The 19,384-nt window shown below is 43.0% G+C and overlaps 1 protein-coding gene across 1 annotated transcript; it reads left to right on the forward strand.

Moving 5' to 3' along the window:
* Positions 1–8,571: 8,571 nt before the first annotated feature.
* Positions 8,572–17,756, forward strand: fgf5 (fibroblast growth factor 5). The gene is made up of 3 exons (XM_068566751.1): positions 8,572–8,782; positions 10,761–10,864; positions 17,394–17,756. The coding sequence occupies exons 1-3, from the start codon at positions 8,572–8,574 to the stop codon at positions 17,754–17,756; spliced, it is 678 nt and encodes a 225-aa protein (XP_068422852.1).
* The last annotated feature ends 1,628 nt before the right edge of the window (positions 17,757–19,384 follow it).

Genomic DNA, 19,384 nt, shown 5'->3' on the forward strand with positions numbered 1-19,384 from the left:
CTGCCCCCTGTTAATCCTGGTTCAGGACAGAGTCTGATCGCCAAACAAAAAGACTCTGCACTATTCATGGTTGTATCAAACGTAATAAATGCATTGTTAATTCGGAACAAGTCTCTCCTGAGTGAAATGCAGTTACACGTCAGCAAAGTCCCTGTGAAGTCGTCTTTTCTGCTGTTTCGTCTCTCAAAAACGGAAAAAGCTTCCATCTCATCATGGAGCATACACTGAGAGCGGCCGTATCAAGTCTACAACCGCGTTTTAAAAAGATGTGTTGAGGAAAGCAGCTCAATGCAGCACGAACACTGATACAACCTGATGCTCACATCTACTCATTCTGTTTTGTTCTGCAACTTGCTTTTAGTTTTACAAAATAAGCTATTTAGTAGTAAGTACATATCATTTATTTTTTTGCACACATAAAACTTTATTTTTATTGTTTTAAGTGATTGCAATTTTGTTCTTTTTTGTGGTCTGAATTTGGTAAAATTGAAAGTTATTGTCATTGTCCTTTATTCTGTTATTTATAAACCCTTAAGCTGTAAATCTAAAGGACACACTGGACGTAGATGTCAGATGTACACTCCGCGGGAAGACGTTGACGTTTCACCGTAGCACAACCAGCCTTAAGTACCATCCCAACGTAAAGCATGTGTTGGTCGGCGAGGAATGCGTCAAACAGCATCACGGTACGACGTAGACCGCTCACTAAGTCTGCCTGTGACAAGCTGAGTAGCACAGTTGCGGAATTAATACTGTTGAGGATGAGGGGGTTCACCAAAGTTTTGCAAGTGGCCACGTGGAACCCGAGCATCAAAGCACCGCAAAGACGCACAATCATGACAAAAATCCACGAGAAGCTGGAAAGAACAAAAAGGGAAACGTTACGGATCATGTGGCGCTGACAGGGGATCACTGGACTTTTGTGAATAATGAGAATTACTTGGCGACCAGAAGTCCTTTTTTCCCAGACATGTCCTCTTTTCCAGACCTAAAAAATGCGTCCGGCAGGGATTCCAAAACGTGCGGGATTTTGCCTCGTTGGATATTTGTGTTTCTCTGAATCTTTCACTAACTAGTTTTTACGCTCTTACAAGTTTTGGAAACGGTATCTTATGTTCACCTTCTTGCGCGAGCTCTAACCGTAGAGAGAACTGTCATTGGTCGACGGATCTCAGGGTTGCCAGATGCAGGCTAATTATCCTCCAAATACAACCATTTTGAGCCTTTGGTGCGATACTACGCCATCACCAATCTGGCAACACTGAGCACCTTGTCACCTCCACTCGCGACGAATATCCTGTTACGCTCTGAAGAAACTAGTTCTGCATAAAACATCGCCGCATCAATAATCGACAAACTTTTTTTGTAGCTTAGCACGACTCGTTCTTTTTTATGAGCTAAAGATCGCGTAGATGCACGACTGTGGAGCGGGATGAAACAATAACGGGGCTCACCTTACGACCTGTAGCTGCATTGTTTACAACAGCAGCCCAAAGCTATAAATGACAATGTATATATTTGTCTTTTATCATAAATCTTTATGTTTTAACTGATTTAACTGATTCATTGCGTGATTTTTATGCGCCAAATTCAATAATGAAGTAAAAACTAGTGTATTGCACGCTTTTATTTTAAAGTAATGTTATCAGAACAGCATAACAGCACTCAGAAGCAACAACTCTACACACATATATAGTTTATAGTTACTTTTTTTCTAATCAGGTAGTGTTCAGTAGTAAGGGTCCCTGTTAGGGACAAACCACTCCTTCTTTGGTCCATGTTCAGTCTGTTGCTTACCTTAAAGATGTTAAAGACCAGCAACTGATTCACTTTATACAAAAGCAATAAGTGCTTTTCATGTCTTCAGTTCAGTTTTTCTTCCTCAGTGAGAAAAGTCCAGTCTGTGTTGTCTTGAACAAGTGCACTGAACATCTTGTGATGTGAGGAAAGTTCTCCTCTTTGAGAGAAGAGTAAACATCCAGAAGTGATGCTGCATTAAAGTGCTCTGCCATATAGTGGATCAGACTACAGGGTCAGGAGCTTTACGCATGCGCGATTAACTTTAAATCTGGACGCGGAGCCTGCCGGTGTGTGAGCACATTGTCGAAGCTTTTGACAAAGCTGCTTGTTACGGCCCCGTTGCTTGTTGTAGTGTTGTTGTATTTCATTCATAGTGTGCATCTTATTTATTTATTTTACATGTTTGCAAAAGTTGCAAACCAACTTTTTGATTCAAAGATATGAAGATGACCAAGATGTGTTTTTTTTCTCTCCTATGTTTATGGTTCAACCAGTGAAGGATGGCATTTGAAGAATGTCAAACGCTCCACAGCGCGGATGACACTAAGTCAAATTCCAGCAGAAGCCCACAAACAAACCGAGGGGCAACGAGCTGCAGCTCCATTCCTCTCTGTTGGATTTACTCCAAGTTTAGGGGTTGCGATTAGCTGCTCTCAGCTGTTCTCAGCTGGGGGCTGTGGACATCCAATAAAGCCTCCATGGGGAACATTTCATCACCTGAAATCCCGACCAGCGCTCTTCTCCACCTCGTGGGCCCCGAAGCAGAACCTTGTCGATGACTGCTGTTGTTTTTCACTTGTGCACCTTATCTCCTGGTTTGCTTAGATTTAACATCCTAATGATTCATATTTTTTTTAAAAAACAGAGACTCAAATGCTGACCTTTGAAAGAAATATGCTTTGGAGAAATCTGTTGTAAAGTAAAATGAAACCGATGCGGAAGTGTCTGAAAACTTAGATTCTCTCGACAGACCACCTGAACTCTGAACTCTTCTGGTTGTATAGAAATCTATGCTTCATGTCTTAAAGGTGCATTCTCTCTAATGACCACCAGGGGGCGACTCCTCTGATTGTATAAAAGTCTATTGTTCATCTGCTAAAGCTGCATTCTCTCTGCAGACCGGCAGGGGGAAACTCCTCTGGTTGTATAGAAGTCTATGCTTCATCTGCTAAAGCTGCATTCTCTCTGCAGACCGGCAGGGGGAAACTCCTCTGGTTGTATAGAAGTCTATGCTTCATGTGTTAAAGCTGCATTCTCTCTCCTGACCACCAGTGGGCGACTCTTCTGGTTGTATAGAAGTCTATATAAATGACTCTATTCTTCTCTTGATGTATTCCCTCAGTAAACATTGTAAACATGAGTTTATGTCTCACTCTCGAGTTTCAAGTCTTCTTTAATACAGCATCATGTTCATTTCATGTTCTAATTTGTTCAATTTAGAGTCAAACAGACTGTAAAGCAGGGTGGGGCTACAAAATGATTCACAGGTTAAACAGCGTCTCTATGTCACTCCTCGGCTTTCCAAAGATGATCACTTTTGTTCATTTGCAGGAAAAACAACAACATGGTGAGGGCCCCAAACCAAGATGGCCAAAGTGTTGAACTTGAGGATTCAAAACTGCAGTCTATAAACGTGACGTCACAACAACCACGTCCTCTTCTTATACACAATCTATGGTTGTTACTGAAAAATAGTTGTCAGCGGAGTGGGAACAACATGGCCGGTTGGCGAGGGGCTGCTGATGGTGGGAAGCGCTGACGGGGGCGGCATGTGTTTGTGGATTCAGTGACATCAGCTGGCAGTAATTTGTTTGTGTGGATGAAAACGGCCTCTCCACACTGCAGGGCACGTCTACATTCTCGTACACTCGTATATACACTGTAAATCATATATGAACAGCGGCTGATGAATATGAAGGGAACTTGGCTGACCTCTTCAGCCGTAGCCGAAGACGCAGCCAAGCCAATGCAGAGAAAGCCCGACGATCTTTAAAATATTGGGTGGCCGAAGGAAAATGTACACACAAATTAAGCGTGCACGAGAAATTCGACTCCCACAGAAGGCCCCACAGAGCAAAATAATATACAAGGATCTAAGGCACAGCTCATTAGTTCTGACCCCGTACGTGCAGGGCAAGCAAACGCTGAAACTAAATCATTTGTCCACTTCAGTGCCGATATGAAAACCTGCTCACTGTCAAAGAGGAGCTTTGTCTCCTTGCCATTTACAACCTGACAATTATGGCTCTCATTAAAAAGCACAGCCTGTGTGTAAGAAGTGGACTGAGTCATTCACCCTTTTGCTTTGTGAACTGAAGTTTTGAAGCCTTGAGTTTGGCAATTTTGGCATCACCATCTTGTTGTTTTTTTGCAACCAATGAAGAGAAGTTACCATATTTGTAATGTGGAGAAGTGACGTCGAGACGCCGTATACGTCTCTGGTAGCCGTGAAACCACAACGTTTTAAAGATGAACTACAATAAAGCACATCTTAAATACTTCTTCTTCTTCTTCTTCTTCTTCTTCTTCTTCTTCTTCTTCTTCTTCTTCTTCTTCTTCTTCTTGTGTTATAACGACATGAACAACCCAGTTCAAAGTTTTACTTTATTAACAAGGTTAATAGAAATGAAAGAAGGGATATGAACGTGAAACCAAGTACAAAGCTACTAAACTGTCTCTTTGTTCAGTTTTAAACATGCTGAATTTAATAATTATCCTACTAACAATGTCTCATGTCGCTTTATAATGTTGTGGTTTATATGCAGATTATAATCTGATCATAAGAACTGAAGTAGACAACAGTTTATGAAAAACCACACCACTTGGTTTACCACTTTACAGCAGTTTCATCACTTTACAGCAGTTTTCAGTTTAAAGCAACAAAACTACTTTCTTTAGTTTCAAGCAACAACACTATTCTGTTGGGTTTTGCAAGGATAACGGTTTCGTTTAAAAAATAACTACATAACTTCTTTTGTATATACAAACCTACATTTTTTTAACAATACGTCAACGTTGACTTCTTGTTTCACACAGGACACAGAAGCTCCTAAATGAAAGTCCTGTGTTTGACACGTCGACCCAACACAACCTCCTCCCCATGCACGGACGTGTTTGTCCGCCACATCAAAGATCCTCATTGACTTTCCATTGGAACTGTTTTCATGGTCCTGGCGTGTAATTCGCTGTTAAGAGGTCAAAGTCATCAGGCGGTCCAGATCGTGTTCTCCTAAGCTAAATTGAGACCTGCACTGGGTATCAAAGATACAACACAACTGGCTTCATGCTACAATAATGACTTTGCAGAGTATTTGAGCACCGCTGGACATTAGAGGCGCGTCGTCATCATGTTGGTGATCGAGGCCTTGGCCGGTCACGTGCTTCCAAGCGGCGCCCTCGACCCCTCAGATTGATCATCGTCTCCGGGCTCAGACGGTTCAGAGCCGCACAGAACCTGCTGTCTGCCGTTTGCTTAGACTAAAAAGCTGCTAAAAGCCGGGATCAATGGGGCGGGGGAATCAATCAGGATCATCCGTGTTTACACGACTCAGGAGGATTACCTCACTGTTACTGGAGTGGCCTCGCAGGAATGACTGGCCATTAAGAACAGTGGGACTAAACACTGCCCCGCTGTTTACATAGAAGGTAACGCGGGGCCCGGCCCCCCCGGCTTCCGGCTCTGTGTGCCAGAGACAATTAGAACCCCCGATGCCGAGACCGTAATCCACCGCCGGGCGCGACGGTAATCAAATTCAAACATAGCTGGGCCCCGAAAACAATGAGGGGACGGGATTACAGCCAATGCATGCGATGATGATAGAAAATGAATAAAGCTTAACACTGAGCATGTGTTGCAGTGACCAAGTATATATACAGCATCAGAGAGGTTCACTTCTAAAGTCATCTGTATTTTAGCCTCTTTGTCACTGAGAATTACTGAGAATTACTGAGTCACTGAGAATTAAAACAGGCTTGCAGGTATGGTTATGTTGTGTTTTATTTTGTGTCATATTGTTTTTAAATCTGAATCACTTATCAGCTCACAGTAGAAAAGAAAAGTTATTTTTAACCAGAGAAATGAAAGATTGCACTTTGTCTGACAGAGAAGTAAACAAAATGTATATCGAAGTACTATTTTTAAGGACTTTCTGTTAACAATACGCATACAGCCCTCTCTAGGGAAAAATGTGGACTTTTAATGTTTCTACAAACCACGGATATGTTGAATGGCGACGTTTCTTTGGTTGGAACAAGAGACGCTATCGAACAACTGTTCTTTAAAGTTACGGTGCAACAACGATTATGACAAGCGCGACATGACATCTAACGAGTCCATCCTGTTGCTCTCCCTGACGTTTCAGAGAGGTAACAAATACAGGTCGTTCACCCAGGAGACCGCTGGTCCCGTCCCGTGTGTCACCAAAAGTAATTGATTACTTTGATAGTTACAATATGCTTCCTGTGGTTGTTGTTACCGAATTATCTTCTAATCTTAACCAAGTACGGTTGTTGCCTGAACTAAACTAATCGTTTCACAACATTCACCACATGTCATTGTACATTTCTTGTAAGTGTGATACGAGGCTGTCAAGAAACAATATGTCTATTCGACTTCGTCATTTTTGGTTTGGAAATGTTGACATTCAACTCCTCCTGTTTGCAGAAACATACAATGCCATTTTGTCTTCTTCTGGTGTCTGCGTTGACACAGAATGGCTATGATGAGATTCTTTCCAGTGTGACTCTACTGTACTTAGACGGGGCGCAAAAGTCAGGACGTGTTTTCTCAAAAAGTTCAGGATTCCTAATGCTTGAAAGAAAGCGTGGTGGAGACATGTGTTGGATCCACATGATGGATTCACATGTTGGATTCACATGTTGGATCAACATGTTGGATCCACATGATGGATCCACATGTTGGGTCCACATGTTGGATCCACATGATGGATCCACATGTTGGATCCACATGTTGGATCCACATGATGGATCCACATGATGGATCCACATGTTGGATCCACATGATGGATCCACATGATGGATCCACATGATGGATCCACATGTTGGATCCACTTGTTGGATCAACATGTTGGATCCACATGATGGATCCACATGTTGGATCCACATGATGGATCCACATGTTGGATCCACATGATGGATCCAACATGTGAATCCAACATGTGGATCCACATGTTGGATCCACATGATGGATCCAACATGTGAATCCAACATGTGGATCCACGTGATGGATCTACATGATGGATCCACTTGTTGGATCCACATGTTGGATCCACATGATGGATCCACATGTTGGATCCACATGATGGATCCACATGTTGGATCCACATGATGGATCCACATGTTTTATCCACATGTTGGATCCAACATGTGAATCCAACATGTGGATCCACATGATGGATCCACATGTTTTATCCACATGTTAGATCGTGTTTGAAGAGTTCCGAGCAGACATACATTTAAATGCAGGGTGGAAATAAGACATCGTGAGGAGCGAGAGACCCATTGCTTCTTTGCAGTGTTTGGTTTCATATAGTGTTTATGTAACAACAACACTGACTGGATGACTTGTGTTTTTGCCCAATTCAGATCACTTTGCTCAAAAGCACACATCAATGCTCAAACCTGTGACCTGCTATAATGCCTTTACTTTTTCACTCTGAACCAGAAAAGTTGTTTAATTTTAATATACGTAATGTCTGTAAATGAATGAACAAGCCAGGTGACTTTAGACTTTGTAAGGCTTCGTGACCAGAGCCAGAGCTGGTGCTCCACATAAAACAATAGTAATGTTTATCGGTGGAGAAATCAATTGTTGCGTTAAAGGGGAAACTCTTGTCAGTGTTTTACTGGAAGACACTTTTACGGGTCACTGTTGATGGGACACACACAAACACACACACTGCATGACAAGTGACATCCATAGTTCTCGAGGATACAACTCATCACAAAGCAGAATTAAGACTCACTCTTATGGGAGAAATAAAATAAAGTAAAGTAAAATGAGGAAGGGGAAAAAATGCTTTATTTACATTTGTATTTCTTCCAACAAGCCACAGTCTGGTCACTACAGTGCCTCCTCTGCACTGCATGCTGCTCAGCATGCACACAACAGCATCGGGACGTATCCCATGATAAGGTGGACTAAAGCCTATAAATACAGCTGCCTGAGTCTCTCGGCGAGCCAGTGGTTCAACTCCATCTGATGGTCTGCGGTCCAAACCCCGCCGCTCTTTCCTCTTGCGTTTAACGTCTCATTACTTCGGTTCAACTCTTCTTATATGGAAAGAACCGCCGTCTGAAGAGTCGTTTTTTTACACATGTGTGACATGTGTGAGTTATCCTTGAGCTATTGAAATAAAAACAATGTCTCCCTGTGCGTAATATGCTGCGCTCGGTGCGTCCTGGCGCGGGCGACTCCTTGGGAAATGTGCGGTGTCAGTGGCGTTTCCTTCACGCCCCGCTGCTGCGGGTCGGGGCTGAGCAGGAGTGGCATCTCGGCGACAGAATCCGGACGAAAGAGCGTCCTTTAGAGCACAGGCATGCATCGACTAGTGAGATCATTGGCGTTATAAATACCCAGCTTCAGCTCCTGCAGCCGGGGCAATGCCCAGGAGGAGCGCTGCACGCGTAAGTGTGTATGCGCGTGCACACGGTGTTGTGGTGCCCCTGGACCTCAAGAGCGACAGCAGGAAAAAAAAGAAGAAAAAATGCTAGAAGTGGCCTAGCGAGCGTCTCCCCTTTTTTGTGTGAAGAATGAACGTTCCTCTTTACCTTCTGACCGTCGCTCACTTGCTTTGCGCCGCCGCCGGAGCACAGCGCGTCTCTCTGGAGCGCCAACTTCTGGAGAAGGGGATCCGATCGGGACGCAGGACGTGCCGGCTGTACTGCAGGGTGGGCATCGGCTTCCATCTCCAGATTCATCCCGACGGCAGAGTCAACGGCAGCCATGAGCCCAACCAGCTGAGTAAGTCTCAGCGGCGCGTGTCGACAGCAGCTACTGCTAAATTATACACGCGCTCTGACGCGCGGATGGATCCGAGTGCGCGTTTCGCTGAGATTGCGCACTCGGACCATGCGTGCGCTCTTAATTGATTCTTTCTCTCTGTGTTTGCAGTCGTGGCTATTGTAGATGTGTTTTTTTTGTTGCTGATTTTTTTAAACTGGCTTGTTTTTGTTTTTTTTACACGGGAGGAGCGCGAGATCCGCGCGCCTAAACTTAGACCGCCTGACCCCGGTGAGGCATCTGGTCCGCGGGCCTCGTTTGTGTCGGCAGGTAGACTATTTGTGGAAGCGACAGGTGCAGCAGTGAGACAGGATGCGTTTGGACAATCAGCACTGACTGTCATCACGAAGCTGCAGAAAATAGCCAGCTCACAAATCAGACTAATGTCTCTGTCATTGAAATTGTTGACGCCTTCTAAATGTTTTATTTTGTTTTTTACATGAAAATTCAATGATTTGATTGATCTATTTGGGAAAAAGTCCCAAACAAAAGGCTGTAACAGGTTGTTATATAAGTACAGTGTTGTGCTCTGTGAGCATATCTTTAAGCAAATGTGAGAGACATGAGGTTGTGGTGTCCAGAGGGATTTGATGTGTTTCTCCAGGTCTTTTTCTTTAAACAGCAAAAATATTTCAGGGTAATAATAATAATAATAACAACAACAACAACAGCAATGTTTATTTACTGGTGCTTTCCGTGACCAACATTTGTTTAGCTCCAGTTAGTCTGTATGCTAACTGTCATTTGAATACATTAAAATTTTTCGGCTCCTTGTAACCAAACAGATCAACTTCTGATAGAGCAACGAGTCATAACGCTCATTAGAAAAACACTTCACAAATGTATAATTAATCATATATATATATATATATATATATATATATATATATATATTATATATATATATATATATATATTTATATATATATATTTATATATATATATATATATAGATATATATATATATGCATACATACATATATGTGTGTGTGTAAGATGTTTCTTACTGCAAGTAATGAATAAGATGAAATAATATTTCACAAAAGAAAACATTAGCTCTAAACTTAAATAGACAATGAGGTTAAAACTGCTCCATAAATAAGTGAATATAATTCATATTAGTATTTTTCTTTACGATCAAAGTGTTGAAACATTCCTGTAAAACCTATATGTGACGTTAATAAACATCAGTTTTAAAACCTCAAAGCTTCGACCCTCCTCAGTCATTGTCGTCGCTTCTCCGCCCGAAAGCTTCCTGTAAAAGTGCACGTGCATCCATTTCATGGCCCCTTCAGAGGACTTGTCAGGTTACGAGAGGTTTCAACACGACAGCCATGTGGAGCCGAGTCCCGCAGAACAGGAGAGGAGCAGGAGGGCGTCTTAGATCTGTGACACAGAGATCGGTTTAACCGTCACGCTGCATTACGTTGCATATGGTGGAAAACCCTTGGACAGTAAAGACACAAATAATCTTTTACTGCGGAGACTTTGATTCTGAGCCTTATGGTGCAGTGCAGCAGTCAGACAGATTTATTGTCTATTTGTCAATAATCCTGTCTGTGATGAGGTCGTTACTTTGACCCGGTGCATTGATATCATGCATAACGACAACAACAACAACAACAACAACAACAACAACAACAACAACAACAGAGTAACACTAGTTAATAATCTGGTTTCAGTGGACAGTTTCACATACAAGGCGAAGTGTTTGGAAAAAAAATTGTCATGATGTCCAGACGATAAGACAAAATGTTTATTCTGGACACATAACAAGGTTATTTATTCTGATCGGCTCTGGGTAATTAAAAACCACGATTATGAAAATTTAATTTGGGCAACTGGTTAAATGGAAGTTAATGCATGAAAACGGCAAGAGGAGTAAAAAAATACACCCTGTCGCCAATCAATCACCGGCGCCTGTTGTTTGTCGTCCCAGGTGTCCTGGAGCTCTTCGCCGTGTCTCAGGGGGTCATCGGCATCAAAGGGGTCTACAGTCACAGGTTCCTGGCCATGAATAAAAGAGGGCGGCTCTACGCCAGCGTGAGTATCAAAACTCTTCAACTCGCCTTTGGCACATTGGTACTGCTGACTGTGCAGAGACACTTGACGTGTTGAAGGGACACTTATTTGTACTTGGTCCTCTATAGACCTTAGTATAGTGCTTGTCCTCTATAGCTTCAGTGTAGTCCTGGTCCTCTATAGTCTCAGTGTCGTCCTGGTCATCTATAGTCTCAGTGTAGTCCTGGTCCTCTATGGACCTCCATCAGTAAACAGACCATCAGAGAGAAGATGGTCTGGTTCTAGAGAGTTCTTCTTAAAGCTCCTCATTGGAGCCACCAGGTCCGATTCTGGTGAAACCAGATTACATCATGTAGGTTCACGAGAACCTCCTTCAGCTCAGACTCCATGGGTGCCTCCAGCAGAGACCAGTCCATCGTGGACAGACACAGGTCCAGCTTCACCTGCAGTTTAGGACTTGCAGTCAGAGCTCCGGAGGGAGGAGAGCTTAGGTCCCGGCAGCAGCAGCAGCAGCAGCAGCTTCTCTTCCTCCTCCTCCTCCTACTCCTTCTCCTACTCAACCTCCTCCTCCAGGAGCAAAGCTCCACCTCTCTAGGAGGCGACGCCACGCTGCTGTAGGCGCATTGCTGTACCAGCTGGAGGAAAGGGGGTCAGGACAGGGAGAACCAGGACAAGGATTGGGAGGGACAGACTATCATGTTGTTGTACTTGCTGTTCTCAGAGATCAAGAGGTTCCATATTGTTTACTTCTGACTTTAATGAACCTCCTGCAGGAGAGCACACATAAATCTGTATTTTATTAGCAGCTGATATGATGCTCTTTTGGACTCCTGCAAACGGCTGTATTTCTGCACCAAAACGTTCGCCTCATGCAGCTATTTTTTTCTTATTTATTAACTTGCCCAGCTTTGCATCTGCGCAGCTTTGCATCTGTTCTGCGTAACAAAAACAAAAAAAATCATGTCACGGCGTACTGCTGTAAACTTTAGTCACAGTTTTTCGAAGACCCCCCCAGCCCCTACCCCACCCTACATCAACACATCAGTAAGTCCAAATCTGCCCACAGCAGCTTGGCTCTGGCTGGGGCCAAGCCAGCCGGCAAGCCGGTTGCACTGACGACTCGTCTGTGGGAGCCTTGGCAGGCGAACATAGAGGCGGCTCTCCGTTAGCATGTGTTAATAGGGAGAGCAGATTAAGTCCTGTCTGGGACGGCTGATAATATACAGAGTGGTGAGCCGCAGAGTGAGGATCAATATGTTGAGTAAACAATCAGCCCGGGTGAACAACAGAGCCGGAGAGTCTGTGAGCTGCTCAGCGGCAGCGATTCTTATGCCCGCTCAGTCCCCCAGTGTTGGGGAGCGATTGTTGTGGCGTCTCTCTCCCTTTTTACTCGAAGTGTGTTTTTTCTAATGCAACTGCCAGTCGTTCACCAGCAGATCTCAATTGGTCACTGCGGCTTATATGAAAGGGGTCAGAGCACATCCCATAATGAGATTTGTCAATATAGGGCGACAGAGCAAATGCATCCAAACTAAAAACCTGAGTGTTGTTTTAGTTCTCGTGCATACAGCCACGGTCCCAATACGTGCTGCTTCCTCAGGCCTTGAGTTTGATGATTTCGGCGTCACCATCCTGTAGTGCAACAAATGAACAGAAGTTACCATATTTGTAATGTGTGGGAGTGACGGAGAAACGCCGTATAAGTCTCTGGTAGCGGCAACGACCTTTCAATCACAGTAAACCCCACCCTAAATCATCCCCTGCTTTATGGTTTGAATCTCTATGACCATAATTTACTAAACATTATGCTGTAATGAAGAAGACTTGACACTAGAAATTGAGACATAAACTCATGTTTACAATGTTTACTGAGGGAATACATCAAGAGAGAAGTAGTCATTTTATCATTTTGTGTCACGTTCCAATCTAGCTAAACTGCTACTGGAGTGCAGCGCAAAAGGGGGTGGGGCTTAAGACAGAGCAATTAGCAGAACTCACTCTTTACCCTCATGAGCAATAAAGAAGATCATCACTGGTGGAGCTGCCTCTCTCAAAGGCATGTCAGCATGGATGTGGAGAGTCTCCTTTTCGTCTCTGGTCTGTGATTGTGAGTTGCACGATCATCTTTTTTGGTTTGAGGAGTTTTTTCTCCATCTTATTTGCTGAGGAAGACTGGTTTAAAGCTTGGCATTAAGTTTGCACGTTAAAAAAAACTATTTGAAAAAAATTGATGTTGTTTGTTCCATTCAACACAAAATCCTCAAAGCTGATAGCGAGCTTTTAAACATTTTAAAACTATTATATAAAATGTTTTATGTGCAGTAAATTAGAGTTTTCCGTTTTAATCAGGGCTCTTTTTCTCTGCAGCTTTAATACTTACTGCAGACACCTCGCTCTCTGAGAGACGGGGCTCTCTGGCTCCACCGTCGCAGCCTGAGCCTCCGGAGCAGCTCTGCCTCGGGGAAATATTTGTACAACTAAAACTCCAATCTGTGTCTACAGCTGCAGTGTGCTATTCAGCCGCCGCCATAGTTTGCGGTGGATGTAAAACCTTGTGGGGGCCGCAGGCATCTGGGCCTCACGTCTGGAGGGTGTCGGGTGACACGCTGAAATCTTATCTTGTAGCATCGTCCGTCATATCTAATATTCAGATGTTTTCACAGTGGCAATTTATTGGCAAGGAGACAGATGCACATCGCTCTGCGTGACCCGCTCAGCGGGCCATCGCAAACATAATCTTTAGAGAGGTGACCGGGTCACCTGCATCTGTTGAACAAACACAGAGTGAAGACAGAAAGGCAACCACTTGATTTAACGCATGCCTTTTGATGTTTGTTGCAGCTGCGACATATTTATACTAATAAATAATAACGTTTCATTCTTCCAACCAGTTCATCATGAGCCCATGTTTTAGTACAGTATAAAAGCATTTGGGGTTTTGAGTGGCAGCGTATCTCAGCAAACATTTGATGGATTGCCATGAAAGCAGACATTCATGGTCTCCAGAGGATAAATCCTCATTAATCGAGGTCTAAATTGCATTAATACATGATTTGGTGCAGACATTCATGGTTCCCAGAACTCCTTCTTAATGTCAGTTTAATCTTGTCCTTTGCTTCTTCCTCTCGTGCCAGCTGCAGGTTGGTATTTTAGTGTTTGTTTGTGAAATGGTGGAACATTTTACGAGATTAAAGTGGTAGTTTTGCACGCTTTCCTTGACAAAAAAACCCTCAAATTGTTCATGTGTATTTAATCTCAGAGAATATACAAGAATGTTTTGTGTTTTCCCTCCTCCAAGCCCAAAACGCTGTTGTGTTTGGCGTTGATTGTTTAGAAACAGAACGCGTTCATTGGCATTTCTTTTAGATATTTCATATTTAAAACATATTTACTATATACTATATTTATGTCTGACATATTTCTTAGGTTACACCGTTTTCAAGCAGTTACTTACAACCTCAGTCTCTTATATATATACTACTACTACTGTGTATATATATATATATATATATATATATATATATATATATATATATATATATATATATATATATATATATATATATATATATACAGTAGTACGATAAAGAAGAAAGGACGCATTAGTGAAGATATATTAATTTGGGTTGAGGATATCTGTAAATTTCCACCTCAGCCCTATGTACAGTTTACCCCTGAGGATCATGGGAAAGGTCCATTTTAAAAGAGTGTGACCAATCCAGCAGGGCAAGAGCCAGGTTAATAACAGCTGTACAAGCATTATGATTTTAACAATAAGATCTCTGGAATCCGGCCGCACCATTAAATCCTATGAAACACAGCAGGGGCCAAAGCGCGCGTGTGTGTGTGTGTGTGTGTGTGTGTGTGTGTGTGTGTGTGTGTGTGTGTGTGTGTGTGCGCGCATGTGTGTACATTTCTCCATGCTCCAATGGATTTGTATCCAGATGTGTGTGACTCCCTGACTGGTACCAGCGCTGGTATTATGCTCAAATGTAGCTTTCTGTTAAATCACTGCAATCCACCCGTAGCAGTGACTCGGGAGTTCTGTTCAACTTTCTAATCATCAGGAAAAAAGACAACAGCCAAGAGGAACAGTCGGTCACTTTGAATAACTTAAAGGCTTGTGTGTGTTATTTTGCGGCGGCCACGCTCTCTTGTGACTGGCATGTTTACCAAAACGCTGTAATGGCATCATTTTCTGCTATGCTGCACTCTTCAGCAAAGCAGAACAGTTTGTTTTTATTTCAGAATGGCAGTACAAGGAAGTTGTACTGCGGCGGGAAAGCAGGCATCCCAGGGTACATGTCAGAGTTTCCCACCCCAAGATATTTATAGGCACCAAACGGGAACATTCAATGAATATCCACATCGTGCGTTTTATGTAACGTGGCGCAACACTACGCTCGCTGTCGTAGGCCACAGCGTTCAGGACTTATTTTGGTTAAGTTTGTTTCAGTTTTGTGGGTTTTGTTCAACTTCTGACCCAAATCATTTCAGTCCAACTACAGTTCAGACCAGTATATGTGGATTATATTTGGATCCATGAGGTTATTATCTCTGATGCAGGGTATCTGCAGTCTGTATTGCTAAAATATAGCGAGCATTGTTGCTTGAATAGAAACTCAGTTGGCATAAAAAATAATGTCGGCATTAAACAATTCTGCACACCACGGGATATGTTTAATGACAATTATGAACCCCAAAGGATATTTTGAGAATACGTGTCATACCAGCCTCGTATCACGCGATGCAGCGTGGTTAACGCCGTGACACGCTCGGTTAGGGCTTAATAAACAACAAAGCTATAAAAAAAATATTGTGGTTTGTGTTGAAATAATATCGTAACAACAGTTACAAAAAAATAGCTTGCGGCCAACGTTTGTATCACTTGGGTGAAAGTACTGCAGATAAGCGACTGGATGAATTTAGGAAACAATACTTAGTTAAGGACAGAATAAAAGATCAAGGTGTGTGTTAAGATAATACCGCACCACCTTAAATGAATAAGAAGCGACCTAAGAGGACTTTCTTAAGTAACGTTACGTAAAGAGCGCAAAGTCAACGTTAACTTTCACATGTGACATGAACAGAGGCCTTCTGGGTTAGAGTTGTTTGACCCACTGGACATTACCACCTTGCTACCACGTAGCATTCACTAACTGCCGCTACATATGATGCGTCGCTTGTCGAGACGAAAAGGCAAAAACTTGGACGTTTGAAGTGCCACTGGTTTGCAGAATGTTGCCAATGTCCAATGTTCCTTCTTGTAGCAACGCCCCAGTGATACATTCCCCAAAACTTCTCTATATATATTAAAATTGATCAATTAAATACATCAGATTTATGTAATTAATTGACAATATTTTTTCACTGCTTTTGTAGCGAACAACACTTCTTGGTTGAAGCGGGTGAACAGTGGCGGCCATCGATGGCTGTTGTACTCGTGCTAGAGGGGAAGCTCTGCCGCGCTGCTGCTGTCAATCAAAGCATCTCTGAGATAAGGAAAGTCCCCGGCTGCAGAGATGAGAGACAAAGCTCCCGTGTTATTGGAGCGGTGTCGGTTTTGCAGCAGCTACGACGATCAGATCACAATCAGCTACGTTGAAGAGCGACGAGCAACCACAGGTTGAGATAACAGAGCGCTGAGCGTTTCCTCCACGCTGAATCCTCATGTAATTACAGTCCTCACAAACACCATCCTCTGTGTGATTAGAAATGAAAGAACTTTTCTCTTTTCCCCTTTCAGTATTTCCATTCAGTTTTTTTAATCATGCAAACACGGTATGAATTGTACTTTTTAACAAATGACATACTTTTCTTTCTCTCAGAGGGAAACACATCAGGAGTATTCAGGAGATCCCAAAAAGGTTCTCCCAGTCGCATTATGTGCAAATTAAACGTAACCAGTGGGACAAATCTGGCAAAGCTGGATGGTGGGAGCTTTCTTCTGAAGAAATAGGAGCCATTACCTTTTCTTTTCCCCCAATTTAAAGATAATTACCTCAGCAGCAGCTAACGGGAGAGACCCCGGGTCAGGTTTCATGGTGGCATGCGAACAGACACATGTTCTGCATGTGGACAGATCCGCTATCGTGTTCTCAGGAGTGGAACATGTGGAACCATTTACAGATTTGGCAGGTTTCAAGGTTTGTTAATCGGATAATAATAAAACCATCCTTGACAATATCTCTCTCAATATCGGGCTCAATATTACTTTTATATTTTCGTTTCCATCAGGTCTTGTAGGTCTTAGGTTTTTCTTGTTGTATTTTACATTTTTCTATTTTAGTGGAATTCTTTTACTTTATTTATACCTCACTCGTATTGTGCTCTGCTTTGCAATGGTGTCATTCCCTTTACATTTAATATTTATTATTCTATTCTTCAAATAGGTTGATATTTTGATTTTATTGTTGTGTTGCAATTCCTCTGTTGTAATCTTTAATGCAACTCCGGCACAACCATTTCCCTTAACAATGAACAATTCTATTTCATCTTGTGTTAGAGTGACTTAAGTCCATTAAACACCTGCATGTCTGCTTTTCTGCAGGAACGATTCTCGGACGACTGCAAGTTCAGGGAACGCTTCCAAGAGAACAGCTACAACACGTACGCCTCAGTGATCCACAGGAACCACAGGACCCAACGCGACTGGTTTGTGGCCCTCAACAAGCGAGGGAAGGCCAAAATGGGGTCCAGCCCGCGGGTCAAACCCCAGCACGTGTCCACACACTTCCTGCCCCGGGTCAGCATGCACGACACCAGCGAGCGAGGCTTCACCATCACGGACCGGAGCAAAGAGAGGAGGAGAAGCCCGCCGCCACCAAAACCTCCACCGGCGAAGGTCGTCCACACGGGACCGGGGCCGAGGCGTACGCAGGTCAAGTACTGGCCCAAGTACCGGTTCGGATAGACGACCAAAAAGGAACGGATACAAAGCTTACAGACGCTGGACACACAAGTGATGGGCAATGTATGACATTCAAAGCATTCCGGGTTCGGCGATGAAGCTTCTCTCCAAGTCATGATCATAGTTTATAGTTTATGATCGAGTTGAGTTTATGATGCTCAGTCCTGTTTCATGTCCCGTCCCTCCCCATCGTGCCCAACCAAGAGTCAGATGCTGTTGAAGCTGAAATCCACAACTTTTTTTTTGCCAATTTTAATTCCCGCTAAGAAATGACAAAGAGGAAACGGGTCATCCATGTTGTTTTATTATCTTGTTTTCTACTGAAAACGTCCTCAAATGACCTTGAGAGGTCCTCCACTGGTAAGGGACTGTACACAAATGAGTTTGAGGTACATGAAAAGGGAGCGGGTGCAGTGTTTGTCTTCATAAGTTGGCATAACAGGATCATTCTTTCTCCCCAGATTTATATTTTAATTCATTTTTTTCCTGAATCATTCTTATTATTTTTACATCAAAACAATAATAATAATGCATGTGTGTTTGCAATAAGCAGAAGACAACGATCCAAACTGTGCATCAGGGCTGTATTTTCCTCATTATAATTCATCAGTAGCTCATAGAGACACAACCTTCACTACCTCAGGGGACGTAGAGAAGATATTGATAGTGCTGGAGATGCTTTCCCATTTTTAGAAAATGAAAACCATTTTGTATTATGCACCAAAGTAGAAAGTGCTGACTCAGATGTACGTTGTGTGCGTCAGCTCTGGTTTAAATTGACTATTTTTTTATATTTGAAGTATAATTATAAAGCACAAGAAAGGTAGCTCAGCGTGTTGTATCTAAATAAGACTGAAGACAAATTGAATAACATGACATGAGGAGAGGACTACAACTAAATAATTGTTATAATTGTTGTTGTCATGAAGAAAAGGCAACAAGTCACATTTCACAGCGATAGCAGCGCATTCTGTCGGACACTGAGTCCGACACTCTTCCGACATCTGACAACGCTTCGCCGAGAAGATGGCAAAAATATGATTGGTAAAACAAAAAAATAGGTTGTGGATTTCAGCCTTAAACACTGGAAAAAGTAATTCCATTCACACATGAAAAGCTCTCCCACCTGGGCTGGAAAGTGCTTCCAACATGTCTGCTGCCTGAACACACACCAACCAACTGTCCCCTTTTCGCTAACACACACAGATTTGTGATAATGAACGAGTAAACGAGGACCGGTCCACCTGCCCCCCTCCTCCCGGACAACTGTGAGGGATCAAGGAGAACCATCAAAACTATCATTTTAGCATCCGGCTGTTACCCCCAACAATCCAGAGTCATGACCCCCCCCCCCCCCCCCCTTCCCCCATCCAGGAGCAGGGTGCCCCGTCGAATTAAAGACGCCGAAGAGGCGCGGCCACTTGTTTTGGGGAAAGTTCGGAGCAGAAGGCGTATCGGGTGACAGACAGCCGTGGAGGACGGTCTCTGGAGAGGAAAGGCGGAACCGTAAATGAAACGCTGTCTTTAATTGAATTGTTTTGTTTCATTAACTTGTGCTCGGGGGACAATTTGGAGAACTCTTTTTCGAAGACATTAAAATCCTATTCCATCGTCAGAGCCGACATGTGTTT

The sequence above is a fragment of the Clinocottus analis genome, unplaced genomic scaffold (genome assembly GCF_023055335.1).
Source record: "Clinocottus analis isolate CAN_PGR_092001 unplaced genomic scaffold, fCliAna1.0.p SCAF_7, whole genome shotgun sequence".
Taxonomy (NCBI): Eukaryota; Metazoa; Chordata; class Actinopteri; order Perciformes; family Cottidae; genus Clinocottus; species Clinocottus analis.

Coding starts and splice junctions, on each gene's coding strand:
- fgf5 (XM_068566751.1), top strand. CDS start 8,572: ATGAACGTTCCTCTTTACCTTCTGACCGTCGCTCACTTGCTTTGCGCC. Junction 8,783..10,760: donor CCATGAGCCCAACCAGCTGA/GTAAGTCTCAGC, acceptor TTGTCGTCCCAG/GTGTCCTGGAGCTCTTCGCC. Junction 10,865..17,393: donor GAGGGCGGCTCTACGCCAGC/GTGAGTATCAAA, acceptor GCTTTTCTGCAG/GAACGATTCTCGGACGACTG.